This window comes from Patiria miniata, unplaced genomic scaffold (assembly GCF_015706575.1).
Source record: "Patiria miniata isolate m_02_andy unplaced genomic scaffold, ASM1570657v1 HiC_scaffold_4, whole genome shotgun sequence".
Lineage (NCBI taxonomy): Eukaryota > Metazoa > Echinodermata > Asteroidea > Valvatida > Asterinidae > Patiria > Patiria miniata.
In genome coordinates this window covers 9,551,045-9,571,798 of record NW_024037071.1, presented here as the reverse complement: position 1 = coordinate 9,571,798, position 20,754 = coordinate 9,551,045, and the positions used below count along the sequence as shown (strand labels likewise).

Genomic DNA, 20,754 nt, shown 5'->3' with positions numbered 1-20,754 from the left:
CTTTGCAAGCGGAGTCCATATTACTCTGCCGCTGTCTTTGTGTTTCTTAATTGCATCCATGGCAAAGTCCAAAAACTCATATTGCTTTCATTAATCAAGTTTTTAGTCTCTGTCAGGGTTATTTGCTGTACACTCTAAAGCCCCAGCAGCCAATTTCACGAAACCTGAGGTGATGGCACAACTCCGCTTGCGCTACAATTTATTGCGTAAGCTGCACAACTTTCACGCTGCGCAACACGTCACTTATGACACATTTCACAAAAGTCTCATATCGCATAAGTCCGTGACTTGCACAATATGTTATGGCGTAACTTGCGCAATCATTTTAGGTGGCGTAAGTTGTGGCGTAGCAACTCAGAATGTCCTATTTTACCCGCAAATCGAGATCATCATAGAACCTGTTATTGCACAACTTATCAAGGTTGATACAAGACCCTCACAGCTTTGTGTTTGAAGTCAATGAATTTCTTCATTATTTTACTAGTGGCAGAATTTTTTAGAGTGGTGGCATGAATCCGAAGAAAGTTTGAAATACCGGTAATAAGGAATGGGTGTGCGCAAGTGTTGACATGACGCAGACACGCACGCAGTTGCTATAATTCGTCGGTTCAGTGCGTGACATTGCATACATGTAGCTGTAATCTTCTGAATGAGAACGTGTCCCAGATGCTGATTTCGGGCGCAATTCAAAACATGACTCTGCAACTTTTGAATAAAAATTGAGATCCTAGAATATTGTTTTCTCGGAATATACAGCATTCACTGGGCTAAAACTTCATCAGGTTAGTTGTTAAGCGCCCTTCTTTACATTTTGAGCACTTTTGTTGCTTCAAACGAAACAAATGCACAAATGACAAATGATACACTGTTTTTGGAGGGGATGCAATTTTCATCAGATTAAATATTATCTTTTGTACAACACCTGAATAAATTCCCGTCATCTGATTGGTGGATCGTTGATCACATGTCATTGAATTATTCGTACTAACCACCCACGGCACGCCCAGTGCAATTGAAGTTCTATTGCACTGTGAATAGAACTTCCATTGCACGGTGTCACTGCTGCTGGTAGTGGAGCTGTTTTAAATCGACATGAATTGAATATGATTGTTCTCAACCTGTTGAACAGTTTGCATTAATAAAATATGATGAACTTGTCGAACTTTTAAACAGTTTTTAACCTGAATAAATTGGCTATTAAAAGTCAACCAATCAGATGACAAGGATTTATTCAGGTGTTATATAAAACAATTAATGAATGTTTCACGTTCGTTCAATGGAAAGAATAATTTCATTCGGTGACAAATGAAATATTCCATTCCACTCGGCTTCGCCTCGAGGAATGGAACATTTCATCTGTCACCGAATGAAATTATTCTTACCATTGCACACGCAAACATTCTTTATTTGTATACTATCTTACACTGTGATACATATGTAGTTCACTGAGTGAGTCCAGAACTCCAGATGATGACAATTCTTAGCATTAACCCTCCTATGCACTCTGTGCAAAGTTGTCCTTTCAGTCAAAATCAGTCAAGTGACTATTTTTAACAGTTAAGAGCTCCCAGCCTTCCGGTACATAAAGCAGAATTGACTGGCTGCGACTGTTTTATGTAACTTCATACAGCTATGCTTTGACCGTATGTACCATGTACATGTACGTGTAGGTGATTGATGAAGCCTTGGCCTGCTTTTGTCGGTTGACTGAATTTGACTAGTCACAGTGCTTGCTTGAAATATGATCTGACTGTTGGTGACTATCCTGTGTAAAAGCCAGAGCAGGGAACGGGATTGATTTTTTGACTGTCTGTGACTGTTCAGACAGCAGGAGGGTTTAAGATATATAATTCTTACATTGTCTACCATAAAGCTGATAACCCAACAGCTGTTTGTACATGTACATGAAACGCCTGAAGCCTGTTTCATCTTCCAATTGTTCATCAAATTGGATCATTTCTTACAGAGTCTCTTGTAGATTCTGTAAAGCACTTGGCGGTGTTCATACTGCATGTAGGTCAGACACAAAGTTCCCAAGAACATTTGGAGGGCTATCACAATTCGAAAGGTGGCATTCAGAAGATTGTAGAGCACAGATTCGTTTGGGTCCTTGCTAAAATTTAAAATGTTCAAGATAACAAATTGGGCAACTAAAAACGCTGTCAAGGTGCAGAAGTGTACCAAGAAGTAGCGAGTCTTTTTGTGCTGTGGTCGAGGTCCGTTGTCTGTGGGGTGCGACGGCTTTCTGTTTCGTCGATGCTGCTCTGGTTGTTCTTGGTCATTTGGTCTGGTCAACTGCTGCTGTCGTTGCAGTTGTTCTTCTTTTCGCTGAGGTTGCATTTGCTGTTGTCCTTGCTTATCTAGCTGTAGATTGTCTTGCCATTCCATTCGCTGTTGTATCTGCTGCTGTTCTTCTTCCCGTTTTGGTTGCTGCTGTTGCTGCTGCTGAGCCTGTTGTTGGTATTGAGGTTGCAGCTGTCCTTTCTGATTATCATTGTCACTGCATGTGGTGTGATGAGGGTTTGCCTGGGCTGAATCACTGTTCACAGACACAATTTCTCCCTTGCTACTGTCAGGACTGCTGCTTTGCTTGGCACCATGCTGCTGCTTTTGTTGTTGTTGCTGCTGCTGTTGCTGCTGCTGTTGCTGGTTGCTGGGAATTTTCCTTAAATGTACCGTCATGTTCCTGAAGTCACGAATTTTCCGCTGGTGCTGCCTTACAATGTGCAGCAATGCGGCTATCAAAATGATGATTGCTACAATTGTGGGAACGGAAACAACATCGATGAAAATGACCTCAAGGTTGTGCAATTTTTTGCGCAGGGCCTGATCTTCCAAGACCAGGGTCTCCTGTGGGAAAGTCACTTTCAAGAAGAGAAACTCAAGGGCGCCAATAATGAGAGATAGAGTCCAGCTGATGACGATGATGCTGGCGCACTGCTTTCCCGTCACCAGACGGATGTAGCGCATCGGCCGAGAGACCTTGAAGTACCGATCGGCCAGGATGATGACTGAGCTGAAACAGTAGGCAGAATATATCGTCAGATCTGCAAAGTCAAGGACAAAGGTTGTGTTGGCGCTGTACGCATATGGGTAAGTGTGAGTCAAGTTGTAACTTTCCACAATCAGGCTACCCGCAGCCATGAGCATCTCCGAGGCACACAGGTTGCCTAGGAAGTAGTTTGAAAAGCTGTGCAGTCTGCTGTTAAGTGCAACGGAAAAGACGATAAATAAATATATTGGGAAGGTCACCGAGCCGAGAACGATAGTGGCAATTCGTGACGGGAAGAGAATCTGGTTCAGTGTGTCAACAGAGCTTTCAGTGGTATTCATGGTTATTCTCTGGCTGTTTCTTAGGTGGACCTTCAAAAAAACCCAAAATTTCAAGCAATATTCAGTGTTTGCAGCACAGTTTTGCTGGCAGTAGAACCTTGCACAACCTGAACCAGTCCACTTTCTATGGATTGTCTGTCAGGGGTTTTAGTTGAAGATGCCACAAGTCAGTGTCTTTAAGTTCACAACTCCCGATTTTGGTGCAGCTGCTGGCCATCCACATACAAGCACTCTGTCTGGGTTTTGTTCACAAGCCTCGCTTATATCCATCAGCTTGATGTCACTGGAAATGCGGCGCAGTTGTGTAATTGGCAGAGTGATCCATCAGTCTGTCATAGGTTTGGATCATTTTGGAAACATTAAACACTTGACATTCATGATGATGACAACAGTAAACTTAGCCAGCGGAGTCCTTATATTTACTCTGTCTCTGTCTTTGTGTTTCTTAATTGCATCCATGACAAGTCACAGAACTCATATTGCTTTCATTAATCAAGATTTTAGTCTCTGTCAGGGTTATTTACTGTACACTCTTAGGCCCCTGGGTTTACATGTACCGATACATTGGCTGTTGTAAATTATGTTGAAATCCTGACTGTACATGTACGGGCACATGTACATGTACATGTAGTCTCATCAGAATAGATCCATGTACATGTAAATGTACAATGTACATGTAGGTCTAGTAGTCTCCAACCTATGGGTACTTGTACACTGTATTTGAAACTCAATAAAAGTGCTATGCATCGGAACCGGGTACCCAACTACTTGACCGCTGATGTCAAGAACCAGTTTAAGACTATGGAATCGAGTACCTGTGACCAACTTAACATATTCCTTTGTAAGTCACATGTAGTAACTTTTCAGACGGTGAATAAGAATGGATTTGAATGTCATTTGTGGAGAGTTTCTCAATTGAAAACCAGTCTACACGAAAAAGCAGAACAGATTCACATTCATAAGGCTTGCAAAAGTGCAATTTACACGGTAAAGTTACATGTATTGAGCTCACTGTTCACAACTTTATCTTGTTGTATTGACGCACCGATGTGGTAGATGTGGTAGTATTATGATGCGGACCTTTATGAACAATGGGCACAGCAACTTCCGAGATTTAAATTTTGGGGTTGGCTTTCTTAATGAGTACCCAGGTACCCGGGGTTTTTTTTCAGTTCAGTTCAGTTCACATAAATGCACACCCCAACTCAATAACTAATTCCTCTCATATCGAGGCCACTGTTTCCATTGCGAGTAACCTCCACTAGAAACTTCTGAGAGAAAACAGTCAACCTAACTGTAAACTGGCCAGCCCTCTAATCTACCATAGATCCTTTGTCCAAACATTTGCTTTTTAATCCCTAACACTTTGTGTAATAAAGCCCCATGTGCTGTCACACATCTGATATGGTAATTATTGACAAGTGCAGGGGATTAGCAGCAGTATCTGATAACAGGGGCCAGTTTATTAACAAAGGGATTAACAAGATAAGAGAGTGTACCACTATAAGTGCTGTATTCTTTCCGAGTTTACAGGCCCTAACTCCGAAAGCTGCTAGAAGTACTTACACCTGATGCCTTGTTCACACAACACTGAACATTTTTTTTTTCACCGAACAGTTTTCTTTCATTTTTGTTATCTTGTCCGCAGATTCATGTTTTTCTGACCCACCTATCTCTGAGTGAGGCAGCCAGAGAGAGGAGCGTAGTGGAGATCTGGAATCACATGACCAAGTTTCCTGGACCGGCGGTGCTGATTGGTGACCTGAATGCCCATCCCCAGAGCAGGGCCATAAGGTATGCCTACAGATCTCTGTGAAGAGATCTGGATCTAAATCATTGGTTGTTGTAAATTGAACCCCATTTACATAGTGAAACGTCTTAAGCCCGGTTCATACTTCACGCGAAAGCGAAGCGAAATACGTGACCTCTACAATACGTTCGAAGCACGTCCACCATTGTTGACAACATGAATTTCGCTTCGCACTTGCTTTCGCGTGTAGTATGAACCGGGCTTACCACTATAGAGCATGCATGGGTGCATTGTACTACAGTGGAATGCCGCTATAACGAACATTGCGGGATCCACAGAAAATGTTCGTAATAGCGATCGTTCGGTATAGCGATTTTGAGCTGTCGGTACTTAAAATTTTACAGGGAGTTTAGTGTCATTACTATCTTTAAACCAAGTAAGCTGTTAATTTGTTCAGTTACTTTTTGGCATGTATTGCAAATGGTCCACTCTACCTTTAACAAATACTTTGGTTTTAAACTTTACATAGAATTAAACTTTACATAGAATTAAATTAAATTGAAGTCCTTAGGATAGAATTAAATGGTGCTGCTTCGGATTAATTGGCTTTTTGAGAACAGATTTCTTCAAGGTGAGCTGGAGATCAATGGTGTCAAGACAGAGGGACTTCAAGGTGCTTGGCTGGTGAAGAAAACGGAACCAAGGCGAGTGCAGAAAAAGATTGCTCAGAATGTTTGGTCTAATAATGGTTTGCCCTGTACTGTGTGTACATGTAAATGGCACTGGTAGCCCACACAGCACCATCGAGTGTCATGGACTAGAGTGTCATGGCCTAGCAGTTAAGAACACGGGACTCATGCTCTGATGTTTCAGAGGCAACAGTGGCGTGGGTTCGAGCCCGCCAGGTGGACACTTGTGCCCTTGAGCAAGGCACTTAACCATTATTGCTTCGTCCTTCGGATGGGACGTAAAGCCGTAGGTCCCGTGTGTTGTGTAATCCAATGCATGTTAAAGAACCCAGTGACACTTATCGCTAAGAGAAGGGGTTTGCCCCGGTGTTTCTGGTCTCCTGTATAAACTCCCACGCGGAGCGGAGTATTTAGGAGATGAACCAACCAAGAACCATCCACAATTCTTGGTTCTTACACATGCAAGATTGTGTATAGACTGTCTACACGTCATCCGACATAAACTGGTTAACTCGTAATCTAGCTCGTAATAACATGTAAAACAGGAATCTCAGTCACGTTCATCACTATCTCTGAGCAGATTGCTAAAATTGGTGCCTTGTCTTTGACTTCAGGGTTGGGCCTCGGGCCTATGCAAAGGATGAGGCAAGAGACGAAGGATTGACATTCAGCACACTCAATGAGCACCTCTCTGAAAGGGTAAAAATGGATACATTTTCAACAGTTGACCATTCAGCGCTTTCCCACTATTGTCTCGCCAACCCATGTTGAAATCAACACTGGTGCACTAGGAGGGGCACTGAGTTCAATTGTTGAAAATGGTTTCCCACTTGTGTGAAAAGGTGTGAAAATGGTTTCCAGTGCTTGGTTAAAAAGTGTGAAATGTTTTCCCAACATCGGAATAGTTTTTCACACTTTGTGAAATGAAAATGAATTCCCCGGGAAGAGAAAAAGTGTGAAGAAAAAATTCCCATTCCCAGGTTAACTTTCAATTGCAATGTACTGTACAGGGTGAGGCAAAAAAAACAGAATCCAAATCCCCCAAAAATATATTTCATATTTAAAAAAATATGTAGCACCAAACATAATGACTGGAAAGCCAATTTCATGAGCTACTTTTAGATAAAAAAAAATTACTGAAATTGCTCAATTTGTTCAAAGAATATCACCATTTAAACGCAATGACCCTAAAACCTGTTTCGTCAAAAAAAAGCAGTTTGGTATGTATTCTGACTGTTTGGAACAACAAAGAAAATGACACAGAATGCTAGTTTCAATAACTGTCACCAACTGTAGTACACAATATCTTTATTAACCCTGGTTAGGCAAACAATATGATTGATACAAATCCACTTTTTTTAAGAGACGGGAAAATGCTTAAAACCAGCCAGCTTGTGTTTTATCATCCGTTTAAAACCACCCACGTGACGGGCTTTCGACCAATAGGAATGGGTAAACTGTCTCCGGTATTTATGAATATTGTTTGAAACTGTTTTGTTCACTCTCATTCTGCTACATTTAGATTGATTACATATTTGTGAGGCTCCCGGGCAATATGCAAATGACTGACATCTCATTGGTGGACGACGGAGGCAGGGGACCAATGGCAGCATCCGACCACCTGGGTTTAAAAGCAACAGTAGCTGGATCGTGAATCTTGAACCTTGTGAACGAATAAACGACCACCACGCTGTCCGTAAATAGTTTGTGAGGTTATCAGTGGACTTTGGGAAATCTTTGCATTTCAAAGCGTCATATATGAAAAAAAAAATAAGTGCTTAGTGAAATTCCGCACAAGGACAGGGCGGCATTTGAAAATTGTCTGCGAAATTGCTTTGAATTGGAGTGCCGTGGCCTCGTGGTCTGGGGGCATTGAATTCGTGGTCTGCAGGTAATTCTGCAGGTTGTTGGTTCGAGTCTATATTTTTGATATTGCGTTTGTTGCGGTCGGTCTATGCTACAATATAAATCAGCTGAACTACGTGGTGCTTTCACATTTAATGCAATAGACTGTCTGGTTTTGTACTTTTTTCTGATGTACATGTACATGGTGTAGATGTACAATGTATACTGTAAACTTTGATGTCAAGTTGATTTCAAAGAGCTTAAAGTTGGTATACACGTGTTTTGGGGCGTGGCACCCCGAAAAATAAATTTTCAAATTGAAGAGATATTTTCTAGCATTGCATAAGTTATGAGCTTTCCAATGAGATATTGCACACAAAAATCGGCTGACGATAAGTAACCAATTAATTAATTTCAACTTTTGAATTAGGAGCGGGACACCTTCAATTCGAATCTGAGGCCAGCGGGACCTTTGTAGTTACGCATGCGCTTTTGCGACGGTGCAGTTTATGAATAATGAACACACATTCCAAGTAACGTATATGTACCGGTACTGTACGCATGAGTTGTTCAGACTTACTGTGCCTGATGCGTACATGTAGACGTTGCCATTACTGCGACCACGTAAAACTAGACTTGGAAAACTACGGGTTTTGCAATCCTGTGAGAGGAAAAGACGCAAAAGTAGCAGAGATTCTGATAGAACGTGGGATCTGTGGTGCAGCCAGGCTGGCCTGGCGTGCAGTAGGTCTACCATGAACGCGCAGCATGTCCCAGAACAGCTACGATCATTGCGTAAGGATCAGTCCACGGAGCCAGGCTAATAGTGATTCCAAAATGAACATACATAAACACAATGTACATGGCCATGTCACTAGATATGAATATTTATAAAGTTAGCTCAAAACTTTTTGAACTTGAGCAGGCTGTGTAAAACCACTTTTTAAAACTGTATAGAAGGCCTGCAAATGCAAACTAGCCAATTTATTTGTTACAGGGCATTCTGTTCCTTCAAAATTTGTTGGGAATAAGAAAATTGAAGTTTTGACAAAGCATGTACATGTATATACCAACTTTATGATAGGAAAAAAAATGGCTATTTAAGGTCCAAAAAAAAATATTCGGTCTCTGGTCAGACCAAAGTTCCGGAATTGACGCGGCGACGCGGCTTTTTTTTTTCTTAAAGCTTGGATTGTACAGACAAGGTGGGATACTATTTTGCTATTTGGTGTCCTCATGTACATTGGTGTCCTCCATAATTTGCCTTGGTGCTCTCGATCATTTGCCTTGGCGCAATTTCCCATTCCTTGGTGCTCTTTGGTAAAAAAAAAATTGAGGTGCGGCAATAGAGGGCGCTGTTGGAGCTACCGCGGAACATTTTGGAAGAAAAAAAAAGATTGACGCGCATGATTAAAATCGACGCGCGCGCTGACCAGAGACCGACTTATTTTGGGGGGGGGGCCTAACATTGTTTTGTTTTTTATTAAGTGTAAAATTTTATTATCGAGTTCAAAACTATATGTGCAAGTAAAATTCTTTGTAGCTCAGTAAAACATGAGCAGGTTTAACATTAACTGTATGTCATTTATCATGTTCAAATTTTACAAGATGCTATTGGATTTAAAATAAAAAATAATATATTTGTTGGTTTCTTGTGGGGAATTTTATTAAATTTCAATGGTTTGATGAAAGTCTACTTAGGTCAATAAGTGACTATATTTTTACTCTACATGTATGTACAGTAAATGTTTATATTTTTCTATGTGACAATTGTGTTTGTAAAAGTACCATGAAGTAAATGTAGCACAAGTATGAGATCTTCATTCTTGATTTCAAATTTAATGCAGTTCAGAGAGTTTATATGGAAAAGTACATGGAAAGCTAAACAATATTAAATATTTATGGAAAAGTAAATTATGGAAAGCTAAAAATATTAGTCTACTTACAGCAGTGGCAAAGAATCTTGTCATTTATGGATAATTATGAAACATTAACTTTTCTAGGATTTTGCTACTGAAAGTACCTACATAATAAATTCCTCATCCATACATGTATGCTGTCTTGTCAACTAGCCTATTATTTACCTAGGAAGCATTATAAGTCCCAATTTCATGACACTGCTTGTTGTTTCATTTTCTGAAAAATTCTAACTTAAAGGTAGAGACCATTTGCAGTTATCCAAAAAATATCCGACCAAATTATTGTGAAAAAGCTTACTTGGTGTAAAGATAGTAATGGCACTAAACACCCTGTGAAATTATTATGTCTGGCATGCTGTCATTTTGAAGAAAACATCAAAAGATGGTCATTTCCAAAGATGTGTCCAGTGATGCATTTTTGGAATTTTCCGTGAATCCGCCCCCATGCGTTCTTATTAGTAGTTGGTTTGCAATTGGTTTGCTGATTTCGGGATTGTGACACAAGAGGGCGCAATTTAAAAAATGACTCGGTAACTTTGGAATTGAAATCGAGATCCAGAATATTGTGTTCATGTTTGTTCCAATTTCTTGAAATGTACAGCATACACAGAGCTAACATTTCATCCGTCTTTTAGGTTTTTAAGCACTTTTGTTACTTCAAAACAAAACAAAATGCACAAGTTACATATGGTCTACTCCACCTTGAAATAAGCATGCAACCCCCCCCCCCCCCAATAAAACTAACTACAAGTAGTCGTTGCTGCCTCGTTCAAAATGAATACCGTTTGGTTTATATGTCTATAAATGGATATGAAGTGTTTCCCAGGTTGTACTGCAGGGGAAAGCTGGTTTGTAAATTGCTCAAAGTTAACCAGGATGTGTAAATATGTATAAATTTCATTTATTTATTTAATTCTTATTTTAACTGGGTAGCCCATTCAGTGGAATCCGCTGGTCTCCTATGGGACCCAGTAAACAGAAGACAATGTGAACAAATTATAGTTTCAGACACGGGAGGAAAACCCCAGAAGAATATTCTGAGGAAAACCCACAGAATCGGGTAGGGACTGAAAACCCAATCCGTATAATGGCCAGGCAGGAATCGAACCCGGGTCACAGTGGTGGAAGGCGAGGAAAGTACCGCGACACCAACCTGACTACCGTCTGAAAGAAGAACTTCAGCATAAATGTAATGACTCGGTTTGGTCCTTTGGGAGAAATGTACCCTCCTTTCCTTATCATCTGATAATGCTGTACATGCTACACTCCACTGTGGAAAAGTTGGGCATGTGATGGAACACGTTCTCCTGGGTAGGCGCGTAAACTTTGATCTGCCGCATGTGCGTGTCGCGGCCGTTCTGGTGGTTGGACAGCGCCGCGATCTGTATCATGAACGTCCGGACGGGCCTGCCCTGGGCATCCGTCAGCGGTATCCGGATCCAGCCGTTGGGCTGGCCCAGCTCCAGGAGCTCAATCTCCTGCAGGTCATGGAAGTTGTTGCCGATGCGGACGGAGATCTTGTTGGGCGTGTAGCTCTCGTCCGATTTGTAGTCGGCGTAGATGGCCACACTGTGGACCGTGGTTTTGCGGCGGAACTGGATGTTGACCAGGTGGGGCTGCGTGCCATCAGACTGCCAGTAAGTTTCTTGAAATTGGAAAAACAGAAAATCGTTATTTGCAAAAAATATTCGCTTTTATTTTACCTTTGTTTTGACTTACAAACCGACTTGGAAAGTTCTCACTCATTGTTCGCTATAAAGTGTATTTGAAATTCAATATATTTTCATGATTATAACACCTCACTCACAGATTCTGTGTCTTGATTGGCCGAGAGCGAGTCACATGTTACTTTCTAATTTTGCTATCTTTCTGTGCACGGCCAAAAGTACTATGCGCATAGCAACCAAAGTACTATACCATTAGCAACCAAAGTACTATTTCCACGGCGTGGTATTTGTGTGCAAATGCATGCTGGTGTGCGTGTTGTGCGTAGCGCGTATTATTCCAAAGAGAGCGCGCTGCAAACATTTCGTGAAGGGGTAGTTTTTAAGAGAGAAATACATTTTCCACCAATTTTGTATTGAAATTGAAGTTTATTTCAACTGTGTTCAGATTTAAATAATTTAAAATATTAAAATCAAGCAGAATCTGTGGGTGAAATGTTATAAAACAAATATTGAATGCTTTATGTCGTGGTGAAGTAAAACTAGCCTCCCTCGGTGATCCATGGACCATTCTATTTTCCCTTGGCTTCGCCTCGGGAAAATAGAATGGTCCATGGATCACCTCGGGAGGCTAGTTTTACTACACCACTCGAAGCATTCAATATTTGTATACTATCCCATCTCACTAAACACTGGGGCATTCAGGGTAATGTTGTGCAAAAGTGACCCGACCCGAAACAGACTTCGGGTAGGGTCGGGTCAATTTGTTCATTTCAGTCAGGTCGGGTCGGGTCAATTTGTTCATTTCAGTCGGGTCGGGTTGGTTTCGGTTAAGCCATTTTGAGAAAAAAAACGAAACAGGAAGTTCACACGGTGCAATATTTATTGCAGAGTCACTGTGCCCGGTACGACCAAAATGGTTTGCGGTCTAGCACGCATGGTCTATAACATGTAGGTCCACCAAGTAGGTCACATTGTGAATGCCGTACGGTACGATTCAGTTACTGAGAGACGACGCGTCGTCGTCGCGACGATTTTCAAGTGACGCAGGTAAGTTCAGGCACAAAAAGCAGACACAGTTGCCCAAGCCAGATATTTGGGGGGTTTTATCGGTTCGGTTCGGTTTCAAGTTGGTTTTCCTTGAAAGTTTATCAAGGCGGGTTGGGTCGGTGTTAGGGCATTTCGAGTGAGCGAATACTGAATTATTTGAAAATGGACAGCCCTTACTAGAATAAACACAAACAACTTTTTTTTTTTGAAGGGGGGCATTACAGAGGAATCTTACCAACTGAGTCGTCTCTGAGTTGATTGACCCCAAACCCCGGCTTACATGATGACAGGGACCACACAGCTTGGTCGCCGATCTCACGAAGCTTCGTCTTGCTGTCTTCTTGCTCCTCTTGGTCCGATTTGCCGCCGGAAGGGGTTGCCGTGGTAGCACTGGAAGTGCTCGGAGGTGTTGCCATGCCGCCTGCCTCCCGGATTAGAACATTCCAGCTGGGTACTGTAAATGACAAAATAAGTAATTGACATAATACATGTAGGGGGAAAAATTCCATACTGGATCACCACTTTCCTGTTTTTAGAGCACATTTTGGACGCACACGTCGTTCAGAATTAAGTTGGAGGCAGCCGGTCAAACTGACTGAAGCGTTTGGAAGACATCTGTACGTTATACGCATGACATCGACAACCATGACAACGCATGAGCCGGCCAATGATAGTGCAATACGTCATTTAATACGAATAATAATTTCTCATGAAAAGGCCTATTTGGTTTATTTCCATGGATACTTCAAATACGCCCAAAGATTGATCATTGCAAAGCGATCGTGTTTCAAGCAAGAGTCCGAGGTTCAAATCTCGATGAAGCAAGTGACTGAAGTGAATAAATACTAAATAGGAAGAAAGGAAAGGTGAGGGTGAGAGTAGAGGAGGGAAAGTGGAAGGGATAACCACAAAGGATGCAACTTTTGGCGCTTGAAAATTAATTGAAAAAAGTGGTGGCCCAGTACGGATTTTTTTCCCCTCGGACTAATCAGATCCCCCGAGAGAGAAGTACCGGCGCGGTATGACGGACCTTCGCCGTCTTCACATCGGCATGTTCGGCTCCGACTTCGACAGTTCATTAATATAATTATAATGACATTATTTCAAGAGCTACCACAGCGCTCTAGTCTAAGAGACTAAGGTGAGCAAGGACCAAAACAAACAAGGATCTCGTAACTACACAAACGCCACTAATTGCAATGAATCTGTAAACCTACCTTCCCCAATTTAAAAACCGAAATAACCCCTCAATACAAAGGATCAGTATTTTTTGCGCCAGTGTTTTCAGCCCAGTGTAATGGAGGCATCCATGTTGAAGAGCGCCCTCATGAATTTACATGATCTACATGTTCTTTTCTTTTCTGTTAACGAATGTGCGCGTTTTGCATCGCAACAAAAATCATTTACCGAATCAGATGCAATAGAGGTTTCCAAAAAGCCTCATATATGTTTAATATTTTTTTTTATCTTAAATCCAATCACATAATACTGTACGAAATCATTTATAAGGTGTTCTCAATTAAAGTAACGTGCTATTAATTCCATCAAAGTATATGTAAGCATTGTTATTTTCCACATAAGCCCGCAAAAGACAGAGAGGCAGTTGGTGGGGCAGTTTACAGCACAACTAACCGAGAAAGAGAAATATGTGTATTACTAATACTTACGTGTATTATATTCAGTACCGGGGTAAGCTAAATTACGGGCTGTAACTTTCCAACTATATTGAACAGATCCCCCCCCCCCCAAGTTGTACTCTTTTTAATCCCCCCCCCCCCCGGCAGTGTTCCCATTTTCATTTATGAACAATCCTTTGCCTCCTTTTGTAAATTCTTTCCGATCCGATCGGAAGTTCTTCCCATCGCGATGCATCGGTCCACCACTGATGATGGTACATAGCGCCCTCTGCATTTCTGTGTGCCCATGATTATGAATATGATGATGATGGTGATGATGATGGAGTCCCCCGTCGACATCTGGTGTCCTCATCGGTGTATCTTCTCGTGAGAAAAGAGACCTATTCTGGATCCGCAGACCCGGTTACGGGTGCTGCAGGGAAATCCGATGCTTGAGATAGTACCGGTGTTGGCTTTTCTCCTTGCCCTCCTTTCTCTCAGTTGTCTAGTTCGCCCCATTCAGCTGTATTTGTAAAGAACATTAAAAGTGTGGATCGCCCAAAATCATCGCATCAAGCTAATACCTTTTTAAGATTTGAAATTTTGCGTGGTGCTGGTATCGATGAACTAGTGAAGGTTTCCGGTAACACCATGTAGAAATCTCTTGTGTGAAGATGTGTGGTTCTGAAAAGAAAATTTAGCTTTGGCTCACAGTGGGTGGATTCACGTGATATTGATTGAAAACAGCAAGGAGTCATTTCTTGAAGAACTGTGCTGAGGCGTGTAACATTAATTCACGTAGACCGTTTCCTGGTCATATCGTGAAGTGCGAGTGCACAATAAGCTGTGGACGTCTTGCCTGAACGTCTTGCATGAAATCTATCAAAATGGCCCTGCCAGAGCTTTGAAAATGCGACGCCCAAAAATGCGACGCCGATGGCACATCTGGAACCCCATACTTCAGATGTATACCTAGATTTATATTAATTTGTGATAAATACCACGTGAGTACAACATTACTGCACATAATATTACCTCTATTTACAAACTGTTCATAAACATATTTCCGAATTTTACAAACATTTTTTGTCAAGTATTTCATTAATTTTGTTTCCTTTTTTCCTGAACATTATAATTTGTTGGTTATATTTTGTGGGCAACTTATAAGTTATATATAGGGCTTATTTTGGTCAATTTCGGTCTCAGACAAAATAAATGTGCATGCGCATATCGATTGAACAAAATCGATTGAAACGAAAACCTTTAGCAAGAGTGTATTTTATGACGACGGCATGGCATTTGATCAATAACTCAATCAATTTTCGGGGACAGACAGACGGACAGACCGACCGACCGACCACCAAGTGACAAGTTCCAGAGCTTATGCACCCCGGCCGGCCAATACACGAGAGCAAGGAGTAACACTGGCAAAAGGAACAGCCAAATTGTACCGCCAAACTTTTTATAAATACACACGTGCAGTTGATGCTTGTCAGACTTCGCACACTGAATGAAGTGGAGTGTTGTGCATGCATTTGGCATGCGCAATCTGTCTGCGCTGCGCCGAACTGTCGCACGTGTGGTCTGTGTGTATGTGTACGTACCGTATATACCGCGCGGTGGTGTTGGATAAACTCAAGGTTGGTGTACAGTTCGAAAACGAACCAAGTTTTTCGACATTTTTGACGTTCATTTTACAATGTTCTACTGTGTCTACTTGACCAGCATATGTGATACATCCCGAATTTAACAACGTAGCGAGGAATATGTCGGCCACCGTTGAAATCAACGCTTTGTCGGCGGGCTCTGGAGGCATAAAATATGAAGTCAACTCGAATATTGTTCCGGACCTTTCGGCAGCGGGTGACTGTAGCGCGGGCACGCCCGGGAAGTACCGCCCACTTCGGGCCCAACAACCACCACCGTGCACCGCCGCCGGTGATCCACCACCCTGCGAGCGACAAACACTGGAAATCGCCGATCCGAATGCAAATGAGAAAACTGATAATGACTATGACACCAAACAAGAGGTTGCTGTGATTGACCTCGGCGAAGAAAACTCAGGAAATGTGCAAGTGGAAAGAGATGATTTGCTGAAAAATGGAAACAGTGTTGAATTTGCTGATGATGGCACCCAGTCACGCAATAAAGACTCACAGTCACAGCCCGGAAGTCCTGTATGCCAGGATGCAAGTAATGATGTAAACTCGGACAAAGGTCATGTTTCTTCAGAGCTTGATGGGGTCGATGAAAGGCTTGAAGCACCGGGCCTCACCATGGAGGTTCTTGAGACCTCTGCATCTGAAATTAACGAACAGGAACACTCGGAGAACAATTCATCTCCACAAGATGAAGAACAGGAAGAAGTCGGAGCTTTGAAACAGAAATCAAAGAAAAGGGGAGGCATCTTGCAGGCTGTCCAGCTCCATCTGCCCAAGTTTGGCAAGAGGGGGCACATTGGCTCCAAAGGGAGAGAGGGTTCGGCTTCCAGTGGCCCAGAAAGCTCCCCAGAGAAACATTCCAGGAAGAACAAGAAACGAGACAAGCACGGGAAGCAAGCGGAGGATGAGGATGGGGATGTTGCCATGGCAAATGGTGATCACGACAACGAAGGTGCAAAAATAGAGGAGGGTTGCCAGACCCCGGACTTCGAACAGGACAAGAGCGACTTAGTGGAAGGAGATCCAGAGAAGATGTCAGGATCAAGCCAAGATGAGAACAGGAATGTTGCCATAGCAACTGATGATACTGTTGCGGGATGTCCTGTGGAAGACCAAGATGATCAAATGGATGAAGGGGCCGAAGATGATACAAGCAAGCACCAGGGACACGTGGCCACACCGGAACCTGAGGAGCTGGTTTCTGGCAACATTGATGCGGTTGCCAAGGTTACTGAGAAGAATGAAGAGGATGGAGTGGCTGAGCATGGAGACACAGAGGAGATTGCCACTGGTAGGTATTAAATCTGGCTATATTCATTAGTACTGTTGCAATACTTGTGCCAAAATGTGTTAACTTGGGTGATTTGGTAGCTTGATAGGATATAGACGCTCGTCTGGATTGTCAAGAATCCGGCCCCAATCCTCCTTGGGAATATATTTTTGTTTTTCTTCCTTTATTGTGTTTTAAAACAAACCCTACTTTCCACAGTTCTGAACATAATCAGATAAATTAATGTGTATAAGAAGTTTGAGTAAAGTTTGCTTTTATCATGCGGTAGGGGCTTACTCGTCATAAAGTTTATTTAAATTTTTGTCACAAATGTCAACTTTTATTTGAAGTAAATAGCATTAAAACCAAAATAAACTTGCCCATCTTATAAAATATTGACTTACGTGTAATGAAGGGGACGTACAAAACAGTGTGTACCGAAGTGATTTTTCAAATTATTGGTTTTATCCAAACTATATTTCAAAGAATATGATGTCTTTGAATTCCTATTTTTTTAGCATTTAGTGGCAATGATTCCTTAAAAAAATAGAGGTTTGTGTGTTGTGCTTGTTTCATACTTGAGCTGAACGTAGACTTGGCCTGAAATGGCGCTTGGTCTGTGCATGGGTACACGTTTCATACATGTGTACAACATGCAGTGATGTTGCACTTAAAGTTCGACTTTAAATTGATGATGGAATTGCAGGGCTGGGTTGTGTTGTGGGCATTAACTTCAAAAGTCGAGCTTGATTCAAGTTTAAAAGCTGAATAGCATGTAGGAGCCTCCATATGCAGAAGCTGAATTAAAATATAATTGATAAGTTAGCCTGAACAGACTTTGTTTTCATTCATAGTTTCAACAAATGACTGTCCCTTCAAAAAGGTGGTGTGCAGGATTCTAAGGGAAGTTAACAGGTTGTGTGTGATTCCTATTCTCACTTCTCCCATTAAATGGTTCTAGAGTGAGGGTGGGGGGGGGGGGGATCTAATGATATTGGACCCAGTTTGTGCCAATGACCATGAATAATTCAATTTATTATATTTTTAACTCGGCCAGTGCCTTAAAGGTAATACATACAACATTTGCAAACATAAAAAAAAAAACAACCCAAATTATTATGAAATACCGTACCTTACTTGACTGTAAGTGAATAACAGTCTCAAGCATCCTTTGAAATCATGGCTTCTGGCGTGCAGTTATTTTCAAGAAAAATGAAATTTTTGTATCAATTTCCAACGATGGTAAAAAAAAAACTCTTGACTTTTTCAAATACTGCCCCAATTTTACCAAATTTAGTTAGTGCACATTTGTTTTGCAATCGGTGTGAGCCAGCTACTGAGCTAGTCTGGTTCCCTGACCTGACAATTTCCCAATGTCTATAAATTACTCTGTTTCCTCTGTAGTAGGGTCAGGGAACCAGACTACAAGAAAAGCATTTTTGTTGGGGGGGGGGGGCACTGATCTCTATATAAAGACTGGATAGCGGATATGCATACAACATTTACACAGTAGACTTTGCATATTGACCAATTCGCCCCCGGTCTCACGAAGATGGCTGCGTATAATACGAACGTTCTACGCGTAAATACACGCGCGTTGTATCAACAGTTGACGCGCATTTTGGTCACGTACACATATTATGATGTTCTAAAAGGGACACATTTCCGTAGTGATTATTATTTCAAAACGCCGAAAAAGTGATATTTGCGGCATTTTAGTAACCACGACGTTAGAAAAATTGTAGTTAACCTTGGTCAGTGGTGGTGGTCAAAATATAAGTCAAGTGAACCGCGACGTTACAAAAGAAATCATGCTGTCTATAAAAACGGCAACTTGTCCTTTGTAGATCACCAGCCGGTCTCACCAATATGGCGTCAAATTCATTCATTGTGCGGCTCTTTATTAGCTATCCAGTCTTATATAGAGATCGGGGGGGGGGGGGGGGGGCATCATCTATGAACACAAAACTTTAAACAGGTCAGTGTTACAATATTTGCTATAAAATACTAACTCCTAAATCCGTCCATTTCTGAAAATGACAGCAAAAGTAAAATAATATTGTACCGGTATTGTACCGGTATATTACCTTTAAAAGCAGTTTTAAGTGCCTTAAATGTCAACTGAAAATGAGTTTAACCTCCCGGGGAAGAGTTTTTCACTTTCGTGTGTGATTGAAGACGCATTCCATTGATTTTAAGTAATCAGTCCTGGTTTGGCCCCCCTCTTGAGTAGCCCTCTTGAAATGCAAATCCATAAATTGGAAGAAAATGCAAATAACAGAAAGGTTTTGTAGAGGTGGACATTTGCAAACGCCTTTGTTGTGCCTTCAGACAAATCTGCAAACTGCTGTCCATTTCTCTTGCATTTTTGAGACAATTTTTGTTAGTTTTTGGCTGTTGTCATCATCATAATGTCACCAGTGCTGTAGTTTTTGGACCTTTGTCGTGGAATATTCTTCTCTGTAGCGTTGACATATCTTGACCATGGGACTTTGCGTCAGCTTTGTGAAAACGTGTGGGCATTCCTCCCACGATCGCTCGGGTAACTATTCAGATTTCTGCTTGTCATTTTCCCCTCCAGAATTTAGATTAGCTTTTGTCATCGGTGACAGATTACATTTATAACATTAACATATTTAGTTCTCTCAGTAAGGAAAAAAATAATAAGTTCTGATCAAAATTAAAATGAAAACTTGGAATCCCTTCCCATACATGTATGTTTTAACCAACAGTAATAGGAATGATACATTCAAGTTTTGAAATTGGTCTGATACTTATTTTTTAGAATTTTTTTTCAGCAGTGATACTGAGCAGGAACGTTTTTTTTTCTGCAACGGGTTCAAGAACCAGATTTTCTGAGGAATATTCTTGCGTAAAGAGTGAAGACAAAAATGGATTTTATAAATGTTTAAAAAGACAATATTGTACAGTAATATTGGCAAAGTGTACCGGTAAATCAATACTGGTACGTTGCTATAGTGTACAAAACAAACAACCACAATTGCTGCTATGTAAAACTTTGTTTCTCCTCATAGATAATTTCTGGAGAATCACAAAAAGGCAAATGGTTAAATCTTTTGGAAAGTATTCTCATGAAAGTTTTGAGGCACACATTTGTCTGGTTCTTATCTGTTTGTTGTTCCGTATCATGTAAATTGAGGCAGGGCATTTGATTCAGCCTAGGGCATGTACATACAATTTGTATCCCACTCTAATATCCAAGAAGGTCAGAGCAGTACTTTGTTATGTCTTCTGTTAAATTTGTCTCAAAGCATGGAGCAAATGGGGGAGGGGGATGTTTCAGTTGTTTCTCTTTAGCCTGTGTCACCAAAAAAATATGAAAGGCTTAATTTTAAAGGTTTGTTTCAATCCAAAATCAACACCTTGTAGTGGAATTCAAACCTAATGTTTAAGGGGCACTACCGGTAGGTCCTGAAATCCTTGAAAATTTTATGTTTTGGATTGTTTACTTGGATTGTTTACTTGGATTGTTTACTTATTTCAAACATCTGGTTGAAAGGAAACCAACCTTATGTCTTACCGTTCCCGAGAAAAGACGAAAAAAACCCGGTTGTTTACATCGGACACGACGGAGTACGACGTTTTTCGTGTTGTTCTCAGTGTACGATATACACGTTGTGTGTCTCAGGAACAGCTGTGACCAATCACCACGCTGCAAAGAATATGGTTTCTTCAACATCCGCAAAAGGCGAACACTTTACGAATGAAATCACAACTAGCATCAAAACAGCTCGAATTCGTGGGGTCGCAAAAGTGGACCCCGAAATTCGTTTTCGCACGCATAATACAGGAATAACACAAAAACGCACAGTTTTGAAAGGATAGTTGTGTGGATGTTTATATCCTACTTTTAAATGTTCTTTCCTATTAACATCATCTCGTTCAAAGCACGTTTTGTAGCCAAATTGGGCTGTTCCAGGACCCAGTGTCCCTTTT

General features: G+C 41.3%; 3 protein-coding genes across 4 annotated transcripts in view; 2 read left to right on the top strand and 1 right to left on the bottom strand.

Moving 5' to 3' along the window:
* The window catches only part of LOC119739884, a 29,601-nt gene extending 20,811 nt beyond the window's left edge, over positions 1–8,790 (top strand). The window contains exons 7-10 of the mRNA XM_038215006.1: positions 4,982–5,127; positions 5,704–5,787; positions 6,387–6,471; positions 7,295–8,790. Of these exons, the coding sequence (XP_038070934.1) occupies positions 4,982–5,127; positions 5,704–5,787; positions 6,387–6,471; positions 7,295–7,426 (447 nt within the window). The 3' untranslated portion in view covers positions 7,427–8,790. The remainder of the gene's footprint in view (positions 1–4,981; positions 5,128–5,703; positions 5,788–6,386; positions 6,472–7,294) is intronic.
* A 1,879-nt stretch (positions 8,791–10,669) lies between these two features.
* On the bottom strand, positions 10,670–13,626 carry LOC119739787 (anaphase-promoting complex subunit 10-like). Of its 2 annotated transcripts, none has more exons than XM_038214860.1 (3): positions 13,263–13,344; positions 12,486–12,704; positions 10,670–11,181 (listed from the first exon to the last, which is right to left on the bottom strand). In XM_038214860.1, the coding sequence occupies exons 1-3, from the start codon at positions 13,327–13,329 to the stop codon at positions 10,775–10,777; spliced, it is 693 nt and encodes a 230-aa protein (XP_038070788.1). In that variant the 5' UTR covers positions 13,330–13,344; the 3' UTR covers positions 10,670–10,774. The 2 variants fall into 2 exon arrangements, with proteins under 2 accessions (XP_038070788.1, XP_038070789.1); XM_038214861.1 differs by lacking the exon at positions 13,263–13,344 and adding an exon at positions 13,468–13,626 and having other exon boundaries at positions 10,672–11,181.
* A 1,867-nt stretch (positions 13,627–15,493) lies between these two features.
* The window catches only part of LOC119739788, a 63,610-nt gene continuing 58,349 nt past the window's right edge, over positions 15,494–20,754 (top strand). Inside the window, exon 1 of the mRNA XM_038214862.1 lies at positions 15,494–16,818. Within this exon, the coding sequence (XP_038070790.1) occupies positions 15,633–16,818 (1,186 nt within the window). The 5' untranslated portion in view covers positions 15,494–15,632. The remainder of the gene's footprint in view (positions 16,819–20,754) is intronic.

Bases quoted from the DNA above. Each gene is read 5' to 3' on its own strand.
- LOC119739787 (XM_038214860.1), bottom strand. From the start codon at position 13,329: ATGAACTGTCGAAGTCGGAGCCGAACATGCCGATGTGAAGACGGCGAA. The intron at 12,705-13,262 runs GTACTTCTCTCT...TGTCATTTACAG, and splicing joins AGGTCCGTCATACCGCGCCG to TACCCAGCTGGAATGTTCTA. The intron at 11,182-12,485 runs GTAAGATTCCTC...TCCAATTTCAAG, and splicing joins ACTCAGAGACGACTCAGTTG to AAACTTACTGGCAGTCTGAT.